Source organism: Cajanus cajan, chromosome 5 (assembly GCF_000230855.2).
Source record: "Cajanus cajan strain Asha chromosome 5, NIPB_CcT2T_4, whole genome shotgun sequence".
Lineage (NCBI taxonomy): Eukaryota > Viridiplantae > Streptophyta > Magnoliopsida > Fabales > Fabaceae > Cajanus > Cajanus cajan.
In genome coordinates, this window is record NC_138521.1 from 50,715,496 (window position 1) to 50,738,551 (window position 23,056).

At 31.4% G+C, this 23,056-nt stretch overlaps 1 protein-coding gene across 3 annotated transcripts; it reads right to left on the reverse strand.

Moving 5' to 3' along the window:
* Positions 1–7,865: 7,865 nt before the first annotated feature.
* LOC109814911 (phototropic-responsive NPH3 family protein NPY4) lies at positions 7,866–14,495 on the reverse strand. Of its 3 annotated transcripts, none has more exons than XM_020379441.3 (6): positions 13,869–14,495; positions 13,232–13,405; positions 12,745–12,907; positions 11,167–11,236; positions 9,419–10,594; positions 7,866–8,934 (listed from the first exon to the last, which is right to left on the reverse strand). In XM_020379441.3, the coding sequence occupies exons 3-6, from the start codon at positions 12,804–12,806 to the stop codon at positions 8,377–8,379; spliced, it is 1,866 nt and encodes a 621-aa protein (XP_020235030.1). In that variant the 5' UTR covers positions 12,807–12,907; positions 13,232–13,405; positions 13,869–14,495; the 3' UTR covers positions 7,866–8,376. The 3 variants fall into 3 exon arrangements, with proteins under 3 accessions (XP_020235030.1, XP_029130505.1, XP_020235031.1); XM_029274672.2 differs by lacking the exon at positions 13,869–14,495 and adding an exon at positions 13,762–13,864; XM_020379442.3 differs by lacking the exon at positions 13,869–14,495 and adding an exon at positions 13,643–13,773.
* Between the last annotated feature and the right edge of the window lie 8,561 nt (positions 14,496–23,056).

The window sequence follows — 23,056 nt, forward strand, 5'->3', positions numbered from 1 at the left end:
CTTTGAGTAGAGGTCAAGTTTGACTTGTAGGGAAAGATATTAATATTTCTTTTAAGATTAAAGTCTCATAAGCTCATTTCTCAGAAAACCTTAGAGAGATAGTAGTGGGAGGATCTTAAGAGTTTTGAAGTTCTTCCTTTTCTTCTTTCTAGCTTGAGAGTTGTAGAAGTATGTGCTTGAGTACCAGAGTAGTGATCTAACCCCTAGTTGAGGATTGGAGTGGTGCGGAGCTTTCTGGTGTGTGCTACAAGTTTCTTGCCTTCTTCTTCCTCTTACTCTCTTTTAGAGTGATTTGTTGAGGTAAGGGAAGTTATAACTTTGATTATGTGGAATTGGTTGAGATATATGTTAATTGATGGTCATCAAATGTTATTATGTTGGTTGTTTCAAATTGAATGATGGAGGTTATAAGTTTTGTTATTATGGAGTATGTTGAGGTGATCTTGGTGTTTAGCCAAATGATTGTTGCATGCGGATTTTGTGGTTGTTTTTGAGTTGTCCAGATTGTGTGTGTAAGAATCAATGCGTTGCATGTTGGATTTTTCTTGAGTTTTAGGTCTAGAGAGCTAAATTTGTGAATCTGTGGAGTGTAGAAATTCACATAGCACCAGGAGTGACTCATATTAGAGGCTCTCTGTCTCACTTACATTGAGCACATGATTAATGACAAACGTGGGTTACAAAGAAGTTTATAACATGGTCATACTAGACGTGGATTGAATGGCGCTAAGCATGAAGAGATAGAAACATCTCTAACTTGGAGATATTGGGCCCAAGGTTGAGTGGTGTCCAACATACCCAGGATGAAATTCCCTGCCTAGACAATGTCAAGCACCAATGTGGTGACATTGGATATGAGCCAGGTAGAGACTCTTTGCTTGAAACAAGGTTAGACGTGAGTTTTAGCCACACCAAACTTGAGAGCAACAAGGGCTCTTTGCCTCATTCACGTCGGGTGCAAGAAGATTGATGCCAAGCGTGTGTGAGTTAGAAACTCTTTGCTTCATTTCATGCAAGGCATGGGAAGAGTGACATCGAGCGTGAATCACCTTATAAATATGTGTTGTTAAAAGTTGAATATGTGTAGGTTTGTGCAATCTATTACATGTTATAATATGATTACGTTGTGTTATATGCCATATGTTGATGCATCAATCAATTTTTTATACCTTGGTGTAGTATATTTGTATAAGTTAATTAAATGGTTGAAAGTTGAGTTGAGTTGTATTTTGGTTAGTTGAGTAGTTGTGTCGAAAATGCTTTGGCATTAAAGTTGTATTGTGTTTATCGACCTAAGACTAAAGGAGAAATTATTTTTAAAGTTGCATATTTTATTGTGAGGATATTGTGTTGAGGTGCTTTGAGAGTCTAGTTGACCCTTGAAGGGGATAATTATGTCTGCTATAGGACCTTAGTTGATGTGGTATATGGACTACAAGCAACTATTGTTGATTCATATGTGAGCAAAGTCAAGACATATGTGTATAAAGCAACCAATTTAGAGTAAGGTCAAAGGTTGGGGTTAAAATCCCTAACTAAGCACTAAAAGTGTATAATATTTGGAGGGTAGTTTTCGAGGAAGTCACCCAAGCCTATAATGTTGTTGAGCACCAATTATATGTTTTGGGTGTTTTCGAGTGTGTGTGAAAACTAAAAGAGGAGAGGAGATGATAGTAGTGTGAAAACTAAATAGGAAGAGGAAAATAGTAATGTAAAAATTGAAAAAAATTAAAAGTACCTATTGAAATAAATGGGGAGTGGAGGAACGTAAGGGGTGCATGTGAAAAATAAAAAGTAAAGGGAAGGAGGTGTATGAAAAAGAAGAAAAATGTGCGAAATTGAATGTTAGAGGTGTAAAATAAAAAAAAATTACGGATGTTTTAAGAATTTACTTTAAAAAAAAAAAAGAAAAAAAGAAAAGGAGTTGTACTTTTATATATATATATATATATATATATATATATATATATATATATATATATATATATGTATGTATGTATATATCATGAACCAATATATATCTTCATCTATGTAAACCTGGACTCAAATATACTTTTGAAAATTTAGCTACAAATGCACTTCTGAAAATCTAGCTTCTCTTGCACTCACTAAGTAGATTGACAACCCTCCACTGCCTTCACCTCCTCCACTGACATCAACCTTTCCTTCTCTACCTTCGACCTCGTGGTCCATGCCAAGACCATGTTTAAACTCATTTGCCCCATTATTGTTTCTTCTCATGTGTTTATAAGACCTGCAACACTCTTGTCTCTCTTTTCGCTCTTCACACTCCTTCCTAAACCTTAGTTTTTGTTTTCTTTCCCCAAGGCTGAAGTGGTGAGAACTAGGATTGTGAAGTAAGATTCATCATCCATTATTCATCTTCAACCCTAGAGTCGCACGAACACTTCTTCTTCTCCCTTCTCTTTAGCTCAAAGCCGAATTCTTCTTCCTTTGAGGTAAGGGAAGATGAGATTTTGGGGTTTTGGGTTGAAAATGTGGGGTTGTTGAATGAATTGAAGGTTAATGTTGATAAATTTTTGAAATTTGCAACTGAGGGGTGAATTCAAGGGGGTTTTGTGTTGAAAATTGGAGATTTTTGTTGTTCTTGAGGTAAGGTTAAAATGTGATGATTTTCTTGAGTTGTTGTGGGTGCATGTTGTTTTTCTTAGATTTTCTGAGTTGTATGATGTTAGTGTTGGAAGGTTTTTGGGTTACATGTCTTGATCCTTGCATGGGTTGAAAGGATTTGGAGATTTGAGTTGTTCATCTGCTGGTATGAGTTTATTGGGTTTGGGATGCTAAGCATGAGTTTTCACGCTTAGCGTGACAATTTGGGAGTGCTACTGGAATGTTGGGGCTAAGCGTGAGATTTTACGCTGAGCGTGAGAGTGAGTTGTGCCTCTTGAAGGCTGACGCTAAGCGTGGAATTCTGTACTTAACGTGAGAGCTGAGTTGTGCCTCTAGAAGGTTGAGGCTGAGTGTGAGTTTCTACGCTGAGCGTGGGGACTTAGTTTAATAAATATCTTTTCTAATTAAGTTGGTTGCTTACATGATGGATGAGCTGTATGTTGAAAGCTTGTTATTTGAGTTGTATTATGGTTAAATGATGTTGAATAAGTTGTAAAGATATTGTATGATGAGGAACATTATGTGTTGAACATATTGCGTGTTGTTGGAGTTGTTTATATGTTGTATGTTGTTGAAGTTGTTTACGAGTTATGTGTTGATCAATTATATGTTGAAAAGATGATATTGTTGAAGCATGTTGAAACTAAGTTGTTAAAGTTGTTATATGTTGTGCGTTGGCTTATATGTTGTGAAATATGATGAGATGATTTAGTTAAGAGTTGTGAAGTGCATGATGATAATGTTGCTAAGTTGTTAGGTGAGAGTTGTATGTTGTTATAAAGTTGTATATTGTACTATGTGTTGAAAAGATGTTACCTTGTGATGGTTGAGTTATAATTTGTGAGTTGAATTGTTGAGCTATTGAGTTAACTATGTTATTTAAAGTTGAATATGAGTAGTGATGATTGAGTTGTGAGATGTTGAGATGCATGTTGAACATAGTGTTGTAAACGAGTTGTGAAGTTGAGTACTTGTTAGAGATGATATATGAGTTGAAAAGTTGTGTGTTGACTAAGTCGTTGTGATGAAAAATATAATGAGCTATTGTGTTTTTATCTTGAGTTGTTAAGTTGAACTGTGTTGTTGAGTTGTGTGTTGACTGAGCTATGATGATGAGTTGTTGATCACTAAGACTATGAGAGATATTTTCGAAGTTGCTCATCTCATTGTGCGGATTGAGATAGTTGTGGTATTATAAGAGCCCAATTTGTTGAAAAACCCTCCTCGGGAAGTTGTCTCTTGGAGTGGATGATGTATTGTTCTCCTCTAGGACTTAGTTGATCTTGTGAGTCGACAAAGTTGAGGCACACGTGTATGAAACGACCACAATATAGGGGCCAGGTCGAGCTATATCGCTTACAAGCGATCAATTCAAGTAAAGTACGAAGTCAGAAACTTAGTTTCTAACCGAGTATTGGAGGTTTTAATATTTGGAGGATAGTCAGTAGGTTAATCCCATAAGTGGCTTAGTTGAGCTAGCTAATGTCATGGTAGGCCTAAACCCAACTGTCCTATCCTGACATAGTACTATACTTTTTTGTTTAAGTGGCAAAGTATAAGAAACCGTTATCGTGTTGTGGATTTTTATCCAAATTTTTTGTTTACCTAGCAAGCTCAAAAATGTTCTATGTTGTCGATTCGGTAAGATCTATCCACTTAGACATCTCACCCTGTGTTGTAGGAGATCTCCGAGTTGAAATACGTGACGACGCATGTGTTGATGAGTTGAATATGTGTTGATGTGATGATAATGTGTTGCTATGTGATGATGTGTTGTAAGTTGTAGAAAATGTGAGTAATATGGGAGTTGTTTGTTGTTTGCGTTGAATGTGATAATGATGAACCATAAGTTGCTATGTTGTATATATATTATGTGTTTTTTATTTTACCTAACTTACCCTTGCATGTTTTCATGTGATTTGGACTGCGATAATCATACATTGTATGAGAGCAAGACAGAGATAGGTTGGGATGTTAAAGATGGAGGTCACCTAGTGGCGAGAGTTGAAGATGTTTGTATTTTGTATACTACACTTAAGGGTAGAATATTTTGTAGTTAGTTGTAAATATATATATTTGTTGCATGTTGGGCCACCTGTGTTGTATATATGTTTATACATTTGTATTATACTATTTTAGTATATATTTCACTTGTTTAGTTGTTGTTTCGTTGTGTGACAATCATGACAGGTCGTTAGAGTGTTGACATCATCTTTATCATCACTGTGACCTCCTCACAATACTTGACAATCTATTTTATTCCACCTTCCTCAATCAGCATGATAGTTGCTCTTCCCTCACCTCTACTATCCCTCACCACCTCCCCCACCCTTTTCATGCTTATTCTTTGAAATCCATTAAAATGACTAACACTAGTTAGTCATTAATGTAATTTTTGACGTTAGTTGCTTTTGGGGGGAATTTATAGTTTTATTCCCTTTTGGTTTTCTTAGTATTTATTTGGTTGCAAATTAAAATAGTAGTTGAATAATCATTATAATATGTACGAATTGTATATTTGATGGTGATTTGCTTCACTTAAGGATTGATATATTATTTGTATAAATTGTTAAATTATTTTTTTTTTGTAGTGTATTGTATTATTGTAAATTATTATTATATTGATGAACATATATATTGTATATTGTAATGTTTGTTTTCTAGTTATGAATGTATAGATTAGTGAATTATTTGTAATTAGAACATTCTAAAACTTGTGACTATGTTTGAGAATGTATTATGTTTAATATGATGATGATGATTTGATATATGTTTTAAGACTTGCATGATTTGTTGAGAATGATGTTAAAGATCATATAATGATGACATCTATTTAGAAAACATATTTATATAAATTATAATATAATGTGTCATCCTTTATCTTATATTTTCATAATTAGTGTATTATTCTTTTGATTCAATGTGATCATATATAGAAGCTAAAATTAAACAATCAAACAAAGTGTCATTATAATTAGAGTTAATTACCTATACACTGCTAGTGTAAAGTTTTTTTACACTGGCAACCAATCATATCTTTTAATAGTATCATGTTAGTTGCTCATTTAATAAAATAAAAATAAAATAAAATAATTTAAAAAATATGATTTGTTGTTAATGTAAAAAACTTTACACTGCAGTGTATCTTATAATTATATTAAAACTTTCAACTTTCATAACTCTCATCTTTACAATTAATATTAATTATTAGCATTCACCCTATGAATTAAACATTGGATGGAGAAAAAAAAATAAAAATTAAGGAATGTTTGGTTTCAATTTTTTTTTTAATTTTTAGTTTCTATTTTTATTTTTAGAAAATAATTTTCATTTTTAAATTTTAAATTTTAAAAACAGTTTTAATTTCTCAATATCTAATTTTAGAAAATGAAAACATTCAAAAATATATTTGATTTAACTATTTTCAAAGAAAATTATAAATATTTTTTTAATAAAATTTACAATTTTTAAAATAAACAATGATATATTTTCTTAATAATTAACGATTAAGAAAGATAATTAAAAATAATTAAAAAAATATTAATATTACAATGAAAACAATTATAGCATAATATATATATATATATATATATATATATATTAAAAATTTCGTATCTTTTATTTAACTTTATATTCTTTTAGTTTTAGATTGTAAGTAGCAAATATTTTAGATTTAATTTTGTTTTAACCTTTTTATCAAACAATTGACATATTTAAACAATTAATTTATATCATATTGGAATAAGTTAAAATTGAAAAAGGAGATATCTGTGGAGCATGGCTCAAACAAAAGGAAAAAAGATATATATATATATAGAGAGAGATAGAGAGAGAGAGGGAGGGAGAGAGAGCATCTACTACATCTATTTAGGTTAAAAATAAAGGAGAAAACAACATTACAAATAAAAGAAAACAAAAATCAATGCAAATAATCCGCATGATATAAATTAAAAAGTTATAAAAATATAGATAAGGAACAACGAGAGCATACAAAACACAAGTAAAATAGTTTCTTCTACAAAGACTACAAAAATGAAACATATTTTGGAAAGAAAAGAAAAAGTAAATACCAATAAAATTATACCACATGCTACCACTTTTTCTTTTTTCGTTTGGAAACTGAAAACAATTTTATTTTAATTTTAAATTTTAGTTGATATTTAAAAAAAAAAACATTTTCTAAAATATAACCATACATATTTTCGTTATTGTTTTCTTAATTATTATAAAAAAAAATGTTCAAAACAAACAAGATTTTATAATTTCTACATAAGACTTCCCTTCATCCATATATTATATTAATTAGAAAATAAATATGCAGACAATTTTTATAACAAAAGACTCAATCATCTACCATACAATGTTATAAAACTAAAAATGTCTTCTCCAATTATCATTCAACTATCTTGACCCCTTCCAATTATCTCGTGTTACCTATTCATACATATTACCAAACACCCTTGTATATTACATCCAATGTTTATTGGGATGTTAATTTTCTCTACACAAATTAGTCTTAAGCAATGTGTATCAAGAATATTTTATTATTATTATTCACTTAAACTAATATTTTTATGGGAATGTTTTACGCATAAATATTTTACAAATTTTAATATAACATTAAATTATTTTTATAATTTATTCTCTTCACAATATAACTTACACATTTTTTAATCTATACAACATACGAGTTAACATCATATATAAAATTTATTATATAATAAATTTTATATATGAGTATAAATTTTTCCTGTTATCCTTAATTATGATGATGACAACTGAGAAGATAGTATCAATTACTACACAAGGACGGTGGTAACATAGTGATGATAGTATATGATAATGATAAAATGACCACTAATAATTGAGATGGTAATAATGATAATTTAATATAATGATCTTGCTATATGAAAAAATCATATCTACATACACATATCCATAAATTATTTTTTTATTTATTTTTAAAGACGTGTCAGAATCTGGTGTATATAATAATATAACAAGCGCACCATAATGTTCTCGCCTTAACATCTGACCTTACAATCTACCCCCGTGCTACTGCTAATCCATAGGCAATAAAATTTGTAGTTGAACCATGATTTTGTACCAAGCACAAGAGTCATAAATTCAAGAAAATAGTAAATGATTTTCAGTTGTAATACATAAATTAATGATTTTGAATTCTCTTACCTCTCGTATTAGGCATCTTAATTAAGATATTTGGAAAATTCACATTTACCATACCTAATTAATGTTTCCTATATATTTCAAGAATGGTGAATTTTAAGTCCAATAGGTTTTACAGCCCATATTAGTGCACAAATGAACATTGATGACGGATCACAGCTAAGTAATAATCTCAACACAAGCCTTTCAAACTCCCTGCACCCTCCTCATCAGATTGGTTCTAGTTATCCTCCTTTTCCCTTTAAAACTAAGCATACAAATTTTGACATTCACAAACCAGTCTCCAATAATCAAAACTGGGTCACTCACTACTAGAGCTCACATCTAATCTAATATCAGTAATGGCTGAATAGAAGTTGCATCCACAGGGGTATGATATAAACCCCAATTAACATATACTTTTGATGCTTCATATTTTAGCCACATGCCAACATTTGCTCACAGTTACAATAATGAAGTATCAGCTGGAAGATGTCAGTATCCTCTAACTCCTGATGCTATTTGAATGAGATGATTATACAATAACTGAATGGAGCTCCAAAGTGTGCAGAACATGGTCTAAGATACCGAATGCCTCCCACTTCTAGATGGGGTAGATTTTGTTTCCTCTACAACAGTAGAAGCTGGACTCTCAGATGTATCAGAGCTAGTTAACTCACCAATTTTTTCTTTGTTTGACCAAATCTTAGAGAGTATCTTCTTTGACATGAGACCTTTCATTTTACTAGCAGCATTGCCTTTACCACCATCAATATCATTTTCTCTACTGGTTCCACCTGATAATTTTAGTGCATCAAGTTCCCCTTTCAATGCTTTTATGTCTTCCATTGTTCCCACAGCATCCCACTCTTCTTCTGTGTTTGTTATAGTAGACCTTGAGCTCCCATGAGATCCACCAGGAAGAAGGGCCCTGATTGACCCGGGATGATCCGGTGTGTTGTTGCCTCCAGAAGATGTTGTAGCTCTCAGCTGTTCAAAGAAGAGAACCTGCACAACGACACGCATGGGAAGCCGCTCGTTCTGCACAGCATGCATGCAAGCCTCTACAGACAACTTCCTGCAGTTCATCAACCTACATATTTTTTTCCTTTCACTCTTGCTGATTCCAGGATGCTCCTGCATTACATAGTACATTCAATCAGCTTTGGAGTTATGGTTGAGGACCTTAACAATTTGTTTTCATATAATCAACAAGGATAGCCAACTTCAAGGCTTTAATGTTGAAAAAATACATCAGGACTAAGAAAAATCATAACACTAAATGATCATCAATATTTAGAGATGAGTATGTTACAGATAGTATCAATTAATAAGATTTCATTATTATTAGTCTATTGAATACCTCCTTAGAGGAGGTAATACGATGAAGATAACATATGTCTAAATGCAATAATGCACTAATTGAGTTTCATTATTATTAGCCTACTAGAATATTTCCTTAGAGGAGGTAATATGAGGAAGGTAACATATAATATAGTAATGCACTGATTGAGCTTCCAGTTGTTGATGTTTAAAACTTGAGTTGTAAAAGGAAAAGGAAAACCTGAGCAACCGATACTAGGTCAGCTGACAAGCTAACTTAAAAGTACTAGGGATTTACCTTTAAATACATGTCAATGGCACGATAAAGGCCATCATGAGATGCTCTTGGAAAGCTTGATACTAATTCAGCAAGATTAGCAAATTTTGAAAGAGGTAAATTTGGATCACGTGCAATCTCAGTAAGGTAGCCATCCACCAGTTTTGCCACTTTAGCCTTAGAAATGTCTGATACCATCCCGGGGCTTCTTATCTCCTGAAATTCATCTTCCAACACAGAATCCATCTGAACTTGTTGATCACACGCTGCAAACTCTTCTACTAGTCTTTGTACAGTATCAACATCATAAACTGCCTCACCAACTGGGGCACGAATTAATAGATCAGACACCTTAGCCTCTTCAAGGCACATACCCACTCTCCGAATTAGTTCAGATCTCTCCAACTCTTCACATTCTAACAGAATAGCTACCCTTAATAACTTCACCAAGAAACTGAAAGAGACACTGCCTATGTCCACGGGTAATATTCGGATCATGGTCTCTAACAATAATCTATTCTTTACAACATCTCCTCCTTGGATCACACCCTTGTTGAAGCCAGGCATCCTTCTTGAGGCATAAGCATTTAGAGCTTCTCCAATTACAGCGCCACAAACATTGCCTTTGGCTATAATTGTTGTTATAACCCTTTCATAGAGATCAAGTTGGAGATCACAAAGGTCCTCCACCCACCAGTCCTTTGGAACCGATTGTTGTTTCCTCACACTATTGAAGTGAGGATCATTACTATTTTCAGATGGTAGCTTTTTCCTGTTATAGGTGTATGACCACTCCACCTTCGATGTATCAATTGAAGCCTTGGTAGCTATGGAGTCAATGCCATGGCTCACTACCTTAAGTTCCTCAGACCAAGGAAGAAGAGACTTGGTAGTTTGAAGAACAATAATTGAATCTTTCCAACTCCTGAAAATGCTGGAGTTGAGGAAGACTTCAATCTTGTAGATAAGATTTCCTTTCTCAACAGTTTCATACATCTCAAGATATTCTGCTGCACATCGAGCTGCAACGACATTGTATGCATTAAGAGTGACTGTCATACCATAACAGAACTTGGCACATATTTCAAAAGCAGCAGGTCCGCCAGGAATGTCATGGATATGGATTTCGTCATTGTTCTCCTCACTAGTGTTTGTAATCAGCTTTTGGAAGCGTGAACTTTTTGACAAAAGGGGAAACTGCATATATAGAGCAACTTATGGTCATGATCAAAAGTAGAGAACATTATAAAGTCCATTATCAGACTTTTCCTTACAAGGATTTTGCAAAAGAAAACAATTATTCCTCAAAAAACAAAAAGAAATACCAAACATGCAAACATGGATATATTTAACAGACCAATCATCTATCACAACTACACAGGGTTTTAGGATAGGAAATTAGGTAAAGCTGTTATGAAAATCCGATTTAAGAGTTTTTGGCAAACTGTTCAATACATACCCTACCTAAACTAGTCTTCGTTATATAATTAAGAATAAATATGTCCATGATGTTCAAGAGGAAAGAACCCATTAGACCAATTTAGAACAGCATTGGACCCCACACTCTCCCTTTTAATAAGTATTGACGGGACATATGAAGATGATTATCCTTCATAGTTCATATCCATAATGGCATAATTGAATTACAGACTTTTTTTTTACTAATAAAGGGATCAAGAGATGCCCTAATTAACATAAATTTGCGGTTCATATGCATGTGAGCTATATATCAGATTACTACATCACCTCAACGTCTGATTGAATCTTACCTTGTGCAGATAAAATTTTACATTTCCAACATTAATGGCTATGTCAGTTGCCAACTCCGTTGCCACATACCTGACAAGAAAATGCTGATACATGTTAGTTTTCAATAAAAGAAACAAAGAAGACTGAAAAATCACAACAAAAATTTATTGAACATACCACAGAAGAAAATTGTGACATGCAATTTAAGATTCTCAAGCATGTACAACGGACAAAATCCTTCCTCCTATCTCTTTTTTGTTGGTATTGATGAAATAATAATAAACATGGATTTATGTTGTCCATTAAATATGGTGAAATCATAGAATGATAGAACAGATCACCAAATATGGCCGCTCAAAAAATGATAGAAAAGTGAGTAACAGTTGGTAAGCGGTAACATAAGGAAGTCCTATAAATTTATACACGTAGATGAAGGAGAATACGGTACATTAGAAGAGTATAATATATTATGATTTCAAAGAAGCATAAAAAAGATATAAAGCATATATTGCAATGTTGGAAATTTTGATGCGCTCTAGATAGGTTTTCAATTGATAAAATCTTTAAAAGATCGAGACTTTCCTATTGGAGTTGAAGGTAATCGGACATCTGTCATTTTGTTCCAAATGTGTAGAAACAAAGAAAGACAAAGTTTCTAGCTATAAACTCATGATTTATTCAATTTGACATGGAAATGGAATAATTATATTTATATAAAATGTTATAAAGTTTACAAAACCTCGAATATAAGACACAAAATTATGTGCAAATGAATTGAATTCTGAAATTAATATCATTAAAAAAAATCATACTAGAATTCATTAGTAAATGAAAAATATGAAATACATTTTTATTTCTATAGTTTTATTCTGAAGTCCAAACACACGCCATCAGACCGGAACTGCGTACTAGTTTGACACGAATGATCGAAAATATTAATCTTTGTCTTGTCACAGAAAAACTTTTATTCCCTTGGATTTTAGAAATTTTCTGAAGATAATTGAAGAGATGTTATGTCCTCCAGTGATATGAAAAAGAAAAAAAAAATAGAGGAGTTCAACTAAACTCATCTTCAATTCAATTAAGATAAACAATCACAATGTAATAGAATGATATGCGCATGAATGAGAGCAGAGATCAAATCTCCAGAATAAATCAGGAGTGAGCAGCATCTTCATGCAAGGAAATGATGCCTTCAGATTTTAAGAATCACTAGGAAGATAAAATTATTGGTCAATCTGTTTTCAAAGAACAAACGTTCAAACTGGTTACCTTTGTATGTGCATGAAAAACGAAGAAAAGTCCACCAAACCAAAAATCTTGAAACTAATAGAGATTTGACGCCTATTAAGGTTGATTGCACATAGTAGAGGGACAACACAAGAATAATAAAATATTACCAGGAACCAAACTGGAAAGAAACCAATAATACTGGGATTTGGATGAAAATTAGTAAGAAAACATCAACCACAAGAAGCCAAAAATACATATCCTCAAGCAAGAGCTAAAGAAAGAGGGAAATAAAGTAACTTGCATATATACATCACATTCACAGGTGAAGTAAGGTTCTAAGCAGAGAGAGGAGATTGATCTCACACCTGATATTATCCCCATCATTCTGAAAAGAATCTGGCTTAGATCCAAGTTTCATAAACTTCATCTTGGCAAAAACAAATGACTGTATTTCTCCTTTTTTTCCTCTCTGGACACAAATCTCAGGTTCTACTACAGCTGCAAACACCTATCTCACCACCTCCACCTCTGAAAGATAAATCACCGACTCAGACTTTAGATTTTAATAAGAGTGTGTAACATGCTAAAATCCAGAGTGAGGAAAGGAGAATCAAGTAGAAATATGGTATATCTCCTATTAATACCGAATATTTTTCAAAAATCGAGGCTATTAAGAGGTTTTTAAATGTTTTTCTTTTGCTCACTTGAAATTGAAGTCTCAAATGTAAGGCTATTTACTAAAATGGCAACACAGTCCAAGGACCTCAGAAAAGAATGGTCATGTTAGGAGACAAAATTTCTCAAACATATATATAATTTCTTAAAGATAGAATCGGAGACAACCCCACTTACTCAAAACTGACACCACCGCCCGAGCCACATTAAAATTGTGTTTTTCATTCTAGATTTCTGCTTCCATCTCTTCTTTCTTTGTTGGTTCCAATAACTTATTCAGATACCAATAACAACACCTTTTTTCCTTTGCTAGCCACGTTTCAGCTTTGTCCCTCCTTTAAAGCCAAGCACCTGCCACAACACAAGACCACATGTATGAATTAAGAGAACAGAAGAAAGACATCAATTTATAAGATTTAAGTGGTTCCTGCTTCATTGATCATTGCACACGTTTAACTAGGCCGAAAGAAAAAGATCATTAATTCCAAGACTATATATAGGTCGACAACAGCATAATCCATAGACATTTGAAAATCAAGCTTCAGAGTGATTGGTTTTAGTTAACATAAAAAGAAAAAAGAAAGATACCGAGCAACCCGCAACAGATTTCATGTTCAGCTTAATACACCATGCACCAAATAAAGTAAAATAAAATCAAGCAGACCCAGAACAGAAATTGGCAAAAGATAAATCTTCATAGTTCAGACCCTTTATATAATAATGTAGCAAAGTGGAGTGAACAGAGTGAATAGATAAGATAAAGAAGAATATGAAGGGACAGGAATAAATCTCAACAGAAGCACAGTATACGTACCAGACCCTGAATTGTTCTTCTTCTCTTTCTCGGAATAAATATAGGGGAAAGCAAAGTGTTTTGCACGACAAATTGAGTAAAACAAGTAGAAGAAGATAACAAGTTAAGAAAGGAAAGTGGTAGAAGCAAAGAGTCAAAGCTAATCAAAGAGATCTGAGATCAGAATGCATGTCTGGCTCTGCTAAGCAAGAAGAATCTAACATGGAGTGGCCACGACAAGAAACACAAAGTTGAGTGCATGAGTAGCACTATATCCTGAAAGAAGAACCCCACATATCACACAAACTACCCAACCAAAGACCCTTCAAAAAGATAAGCTGTTTCTCATGTTTGGCATCCAGCGTAGCTGCACAAACACAAAAAGCCAACCATCATCGCAATGTTCTCTTTGATCACAACTTTTGGATCGCCCCCACCATTCTCATCTTAAGCTAGAAAACAAAAGCATTCACAAAATATGCAACAGTCCAAGTTGTCCATCTTTTATGGAAAATGAAAAGGTTTAAAAAGAAATATAATTGGTTTATGAGTTTAAAGTGAATAATAATGAGGTTTGTTAGTTCATAGTAATAAAGTAAAAGCAGGTTGTGTTAGTAAAATGATGGCGAGACACGACCATGAGGCCCCTCAACACATTCACTCACTGAGTCCACTGTGTCAGTGTATGCATGCACGCCCATCTGACATGAACCACTTTGTTGCTCTCTTCGCCAAATAGTACAAACGACTTCGTTTCGGGACGTGAGTCTTTTAGTAATATTCATATCTTTACTAGTTACAGAGGGTATAGTAACTTTTGCTTTTAGTATATGTAATTTTATTTTTTTTACTTTAATTCTTGCAATGTCCTTCATCGTCTATTTTAATTATCATCATAAACCTACCATTAAAAACAACATGTTTTATGTCCCTACAAAATATAGTGTTTTGTTTTTATTCCTTAACTTTACCTCAAGATTTAAACAAATGATAACAAACATTAAAAATGTCAAAACAAACAAAAATTAGATTTAAATATAAAAATTATTATACAATAAAACATATTTAAACTTTATTATTATTGAATAGAAGGATCAAGACAAGATTACATTAATAGTTATATATACTTGTATCTCTTTTGTAGCCGAGTGATCTGAATTCTGGTATAGCAGTTTATGTAGTCCCTCTCATGGTGGACATATTGTTACCCCGATGCATTCTCAGCCAATAATTATTTACGTATACCCTCCCTCCCACATGCAATGTTTCAATCTGCTATTCCCAATGTCAACAATTCAAATAGAATATGATCATGTTTTATCGTATTCTTTTCCTCAACCACATCCCCATGATAATGCTTACTCTTGTTACTAGTTTCCTTACCACAAATTCATTTTGCTACTAAATCACAAGGGAAAAAAAAATGCTTCAAGAATCTCATTCAATGAACATTAATTTAGGAATATGTTTCACACACCTGATGTAGATGGTGATGCAAGCAGGAAACACCCTGAATTATAAAATTAGAGTTTGTTAATGTCACAGTCTCTCAAAGATTATATTCTTGGGAGATTGTCGGGCTGATTACTATTTCGTCCATATTCTTTTTTTTTTCTTTCTTTCTCACATATAATTTTTTAAAAGACAAAATATGTTGTACACTAAATGTGATCTGATTTCTATTTCGTCCATATTATTTTAATGCTTTTATTTCACAATTTTCAAATAAATATCCGCTAAATAGTATATATATACAATTACAAGAATTTTTCTCCATAATTAAATTTAAATTATGGGATACCTAAAAATATAAAAGAAACAGATATTTTAAAGAAATATAATTTCCATAATTAAAAATATAAAAATAATTAGATTTAATATATTTGTTAGTCCTTACATATATATGATGAATTATAATTTTAGTTCATATACAAAATTATTTTTATTGGTTTTGGACTTTGTGGGTTTAAAATTTTGAAAATAATTTTTTTATCACCATTTATTGATAATGTAACATACATTTAGATATGTCACACCAAATGTCATCTCAAAATAGTTATTAATATATTATGTCTAGATACATGCACATCATTACTAAAGTAATACAGGCTGATTAAAAAAGTTAAATTTACGATAATCAACACTAATAATTTTTTTATGAAGTATATATTAAAATCAAAGTTTGTCGTATTTATACCGACTAAATCAAATAATTAATTATTTCTCTAATGTATATTTAATCAAACATGTACTAGATTTAACTTTTCATGAATGAAAATATTCATCCATCGATCTATGATTTTGAAAATAGAGGGCTTACTAATTCGGAAATATATAAATATAAAATACAACAACACATGACATATTTTGTAATACCATATTTCTTTAGTTATTTATATTTGAGATATATATATATATATATATATATATATATATATATAATTATTAGTTTTATTTCATATTGTTTTGTTGTTATAGTTTTTGTGTGGTAGAAGTTAGAATTGTGATAATTTTAAATTTAAATTGTAGGATACAACTTAAGTATGTGAAAGTTGATGGCTTTTTGACCAAAGTAGGGTTGAATGGGAAGTTATTTACGTAAATGGTGCTGTTTGAAAACTATTTACGCCTTTAGGGCTGTTTACAACGGTGTCGCTATGGGCCATAGCGACACCAATGCCACGTGGTTTTTTTTTTTTTTGGTGTGGGGTGGGCTCGAATGAGCCAAAACAGTGTCGCTATGGGCTGAGGCGACACAGTTTGTGCGCCATTAAAAATGGTGTAGCCCATAGCGACACCATTTAAGAAAAAAAACAAAAAAAAAGTAAAATAATTTCTAAATTTAAAAATAATGAAGTGAACTTATATATTTATAAAAATAAAAAATATTTATTTAAAAACATAATCATAAAAAATATATATAATTATTCTACAAGTGGCGCTATGGCCTATAGCGACACCGTGTCGCTATAGGCTATAGCGACACTACTAATTTGTTTTTTTTTATAGTTATTATTTTCTTTTATTTTAAAATTATTTTTATAATACCAGTTAAAAATGTTAATTTGTAATTATAAAGTTAATTTTTCTCTTATTAGTTTTATGTATATATATTTTTTTCGTTTATTATTTTATGACAAATTAAATATTGCATTTATTTATTTTTTTAAGTGGCGTTATGGCCTATAGCGACACAGTGTCGCTATAGGCCACAACGACACTATTTAATTTGTTTTTTTTTTAAATTATTTACTTATTTTATTTTACCATTTGTTTATTTTTATATTAGCAGTTAAATAATATTGTAATTGTAAACTTAATTTTTCTGTAATTAGGTTTGTGTATATATATTTTTTTCCTTTATTATTTAATTTTTTTTTAAGTGGCGCTATGGCCTATAGCGACACTGTGCAATAATGAGATTTTATTTATAATTTTGCGTTTTTATATTTAAAATTAAAAGTACAGAAACTAAATAATTAAAATAAAATTATATTATAATATGTTAAATTTTAAAAAAATTGTGGCAAAAATAAGTAAATAAAGAAAATTAATATATTATCATTAATTTGTTAATAAATTTAATTAAAAATAATTAATTGTGTAGTTTAAAGAAAATTTATTATTTAAGTTTATTAATAATTTTTTATATGTAAATTTAAAAAAAAAACTAGGCAAAAAATAAGTGAAGGAAAAAAACTGTAGAAAAACAAAAGAAAATGAATTACAAAATTTTTTTTAAAAAAAACTGGTAGAATAAATCTGGAGAAAAAAATGACCCAATAACCGAAAAACACAAAAAAAAAATTAAAAAAAAAACTGAGGTAAAAAAAATGAAAAACTAAAAAAAAAAAAAAAAAAAAAGGCTGGAGTCGCTATGGGCTACAGCGACTTTCTGTCGCTATAGCCCATAGCGACTTTAAGTAGAAAAAAAAACGAAAATTAAAAAAATAAAATAAAAAAAAGGCTGGTGTCGCTATGGGCCACAGCGACACTGTGTCGCCGTGGCCCATAGCCACACTAGCTTTTTTTTTTTTTTCATTTTTTTGGGTTATTGGGTCTCTTTTTTTCTCCAAATTTATTCTACCAGTTTTCCTTTTTCATTTTTGTTTTTCTACATTTTTTTCCTTCACTTATTTTTTGCCCAGTTTTTTTAAATAAAATATATCTGTTAAAAATTATTATATACTCAACATTCTAGTAAATTATATTATCAATTTCATATAAATATATATTTATAAATTTATTATTTCTATAATTTGTTTATTTTATACATATCTATAGCGCCACTATTTTTTTTTATTTGAATTATTTACTTAATTATTTTTAAAATTTATTTATTTTATATTACAAATTAAATATTAATTTCTATTTATAAACTTATTTTTTGTGTAATTTCTTTTCTTTATATATATTTTTTTCCTTTAGATTATTTTATCACGAATTAAATATGTACTTTATTATTTATCACAGTGGCGCTTTGGCCTATAGCGACACTGTGTCGCTATAGGCCATAGTGCCACTATTTTTTTTTTTTTTAAATTATTAACTTAATTTTTTTTTTACATTTGAATTTATTTTTTTTAAGCCGTTTGGTGGCGCTATGGGCTATAGCGACTTTATTTAAGCCGTTTAGTGACGCTATGGGCTGTAGCGACTTTATCTATATGGCTTTAATGGCTTCCCTGAAGTGAAAAAAATGTCACGTGTTACCGGTGTCGCTATGGCCCATAGCGACACCGTTATAAACAGCCCCAAAGGCGTAAATAGTTTCAAAACAACCTCATTTACGTAATAAACTTTTAAAACAACCCCACTTTAGTCAAAAAGCCGAAAGTTGACCAAAGAAGGTTGAGATTTATAAGATGAATATGGAGGAATGAATATTATAAGTTCATAACTATAAAATTTTAAAAAGAAATTAGAGAGAAGTGCTTTAGGCTACTAGAGTTTGATTGTCGATTTGATTCCATTAGGAGGTCCCTTTTCTTTCCTTGTTAGCTAGTTGGCATAGTAGAAGTTGAGATTCAAGCTGAGGAGTTAGAATCTAAGTTGGTGTAGCGCTTTGAGGTTAGCTCAGAGCTATTTCTTCTTCTTCATTTTTTTTCTTCTTCATTCTTCCTCATTATCTCCGAATCCATGGTAAGGAAAGCTAGAAACTTGTTCCTGATGAGTGGTATAAGTTGTAGTGGTTTGGTTGTTATCAAATGTGATTATCTGGGATTTTTGGATAGTATGATGAAAATGGTGGGTTTTCAGGTGCTTTGAGCCCGTGAATATGAAATTTGAATGATTTGATCTCAATTAATGTTGCATTTTCCCCTTTTGATATGGAATGGATTGTTGATGAGTTATATGAATGATTTGTTACTTGGTAGTTTGAGGCAATTTGAATCTGCTACGTGCAAAACTCACCATCATGCTAGTTGCACCTTCATGATGTTGGGTGTGGCTTTAACCAAGGGTACTCTTTCTTGCTCATGTTGGATGCAAGATTGGTGACGCCAGGCATGAGAAGAGAGAATTGTCTCAAGTTGACATGACATTGAGCATGGTTTGAATGACATCAGACATGAGGTGAGAGATTTAGCTCTGCCTAGATTGACGTCGGGCACTAAAGGAATGACATTGGATGTGAGGAGAGAGAATCATTTCGAGTTGGATTGAAGTCGGGCGTGGGACTTTGCCACGCTAGGCATGAAGGCTTAGGGGTCTCTACCTAATCCACGTTGGGTGCAGGTTATATGACGTCAGACATGAGAGAGGTAGAGAGCTTCCTACCTCAATGGTGCTGGTGCGATTTGCTTTGAAAGTACTTGTTATTTATTTGATTAAATGGTGAACATGAATATGTTAGGTAAATCTATTGCATGTTATTTGTTGATTGGTGAAGTTGTTTTGTGTATTGATATGAGATATAATATATATATATAGGTGATTGTGTGGTTGAATTTGTTGAAACGCATTGGTATGTCATAAATTGATTTCTATTGATAGTTTTATATACATTGACATGGGATAATGCATATAGATGTATGTTGTTAAGGCATGATGTTAAGAGTGTTACACGCATTTAGGCATGATTTGTCAACCTATTGAGGTATTGATGCTGAGAGTATTATAGACATTTAGGCATATTGATTGATTTAGGATTAGAGGAGAGAGTGTTTATGAAAGTTGGACATTTCATTGTGAGGATATTGGTGCGGTGCTATGGGAAGCTAGTTGTTGAAAAACCTTCCTTGAGTAGTTGTTAAACTCTTGGAGTGGATTAGTGAGTCTCATCTAGATCCTTAGTCAATGTTAGAGTAAGGTATGAAGTTAAGGGTTACAACCCTTAAATGATTATTGGAGAGGTGTGTGGTACCGTGAGGATAGTTAATTGGGTTGTAATCCATAGGGGACTTGGTTAATGCATGCCAATGTCATGATAAGCCCACATCCAAACTATATTATACCTGATTGTGATACTGGATTTACTTATTTTAAGTGACGACATCTGAGAAATCATGTGTAGGAATTCATATCCCAATTTAGTTGTTGATCTAGCAAACATGTTAGGTGTGAAAATGATCGGTTGGTTTGATAAGATCAAACTTCTTAGACTGCTTATCTTAGTGTAGGAGATCACCATAGGTGAATGCGTGATGACACATTAGTTGAGGTTTAAGCATATGATGTGGTGTTTTTGTGTGTTCACATGCTTTGTGGATTGATTATTGAATGACATTGATGTGATAGAATATGATGTATCATATGCTATTGAGTTCTTTACTCTTGTAAGGTGTTGTATGCCATGTTGAGTTGTTTCTTGTATTGATATGTGGTAGACAATGAATGTTTGTTGCATGGTTTAGATACTAGGATTGGTAGTATAGTTGTATTTTCTCCTATACTTGGTATGTTGATCTATATTGCTAAGATACTGTTACTTTGTGGAAAAGTTGAAGATTTCATTGTGTTACCTATGTTCCATTTTGAGATGGTGGTGAATGTATGATTATTTTGTAAATTGAGAACATGTTGTGTGGTGTAATACTTAAGTTATAGTATAGTTAGTTAATTCTTTTATACTTTGTTGATTCTTTGAATATTTATTTACCCATACATGTTTTCTGGTGATTGAACTACGAGGATCATATTCATATGAAAGTATGATAGGGATATGTTTGAGGAGTTGATAGTTTTGTAGACCATGTTGGATGGTGGTGTAGCTAAAGGCTACTTTTGTAGTTTTGAATAGATGTTGTAGATATTGCTTGATGGATAACTTATGATTTTTATTTCACAGTTTATGGATTAATATATGTACCTATATGTGTGTGTGAAGATGTTTTATTTTTTCCTAGTTGTTTTACACTTATATATAATATAGTACTTGTATCCATATGATGTGAATACTAAAATCCTAGGCCTTTTAGTTGTTTTCGCTGCTAGTAGTTAATTTCATTAGGTTTAGGATCATGATGGATCATTATTTATTAGTATTAAGTAAAATTATGCATATTTAAACATTAAACAAATCTCTTGGTTGGGTCAACTTGAACTATGAAACATAAATTGTGAGTTTGGGTTCTAAAATCTTTTTTTCTTCCTTCTTAAAAGTTTAACATTTTTTTATCCATAGAAAATATTACAAAAACAAATCAAACTTAGGTCATCCTACTTCTACTCAACTCTTTTACTCTAATTATTAAACTAATCCTAGTGATTAAAAATTTAGCACTTTACCATAAACTTTTCTTAGACAAAAGAAAATATATTAAATAATATTGGCTTAAATATGTTTTTAATTCTTCAAGTTTAAGATTAATTTTTTTTTAGTTTCTCAAATTTAAAACTGATTTTTTTAGTTTATGTAATTTTTAAAAAATCTTTTTTTACTCCTATGGCCAGTTTAATATAAATGTCCTTAAATCAACGGCAGCCTCAATTGCTATAGTTTTTGTTTAATTTCTGCAATATATTAAGGATTTCTTAAACAGAAACTTCTATAATTTTCTATTAAAAGGAGAGATCCCAAAAAGCAAAGTTCAAAGCATGTTGTGAGAAACTTATAGTATACGGAGTATGATGCTGATATTTCAGTAATGATCACAAGGCACGTGAAAGTTGATTCTCATGGCCTAGTATACTATAAAATGCATTGGGAACTTGTATGCAGGTTTTAAAGTTGCTACGAACATGAACTAATCATGAGAATGGAACTCGATCCATCTTCAGCCAACAAGAGGTTAATTAGTTAATTGTGAAAGAGGGGTACCCATAACCCTAAGAACATAACTATTCAATTCATTGAATGTGTGACTGTGACTTGTATATCGCGTTTCTTACTTCACTACATGTTGATATTTATTATTAAGTCAAGACCACGTTGAAAAAAAATGAGAATGAAAAGTATTGGTTAGAGATAAATCCCACCACCCTTATTAATTAATTGAATGTATAGAGATCTTACCCAAGGGTGAGCCAAAGTAGAGTTTTTACCAAGGGAATATAATATCTTGCACATTTTGTCTAATACATTTTTTCTTTTTATTAGAAGTTGAGTCTCATTTTTTTATTTATTAATGATGAGTTTTAATTTTAGTATTTCATTTTGGTTGACATTTTCACAGCGGTGCTATTTAATACCAAAGCAAAGAGTTTAGTACGAAAAGCACGAATCGCTAACGTGGGCTATTACTATTTTTTAAAATAATAATTAGAAATTTGGAAAACATAAACTTTATTCAAAAGAAAATAAATGTTTGTACATATTTAGAATAATGTTTCATACATGTTAGTATTTTTCTTTCAAAAAAATAATTATCATTTTAAAATATCAATGAAGTACTATTAAATATCTTTTATTATATCCTTAAATATTTATTATGAAATCAAAATATAAATATAAAAGTCAGACAATCTAGTTAATATATAAAAGATAAAAAATATTAAAAATTGAGTTATTATTATATAAAATGTAAAATATTAATTAATTTTTAATTTCTGTCGTAATCTTAAATCTCAAATAAAATAAGATAAAGAGAGTATTGTATAAAACTTAACATTGAATTTCACATAATGATAAAAATATGTGTAGAAAATTGTGTTTAAAAAATACACTACCAATATAGCTCATCATTTGATTTATTCTATAATGATCACAGCACATGCATTATGGCTTACATAAAAGGGCGGGGATGATCGGGAACATTTGAAGTGTA

Bases quoted from the DNA above. Each gene is read 5' to 3' on its own strand.
- LOC109814911 (XM_020379441.3), bottom strand. From the start codon at position 12,806: ATGAAGTTTATGAAACTTGGATCTAAGCCAGATTCTTTTCAGAATGAT. The intron at 10,595-11,166 runs GTAAGATTCAAT...CTATATATGCAG, and splicing joins TAAAATTTTATCTGCACAAG to TTTCCCCTTTTGTCAAAAAG. The intron at 8,935-9,418 runs GTAAATCCCTAG...TATGTAATGCAG, and splicing joins CCATTGACATGTATTTAAAG to GAGCATCCTGGAATCAGCAA.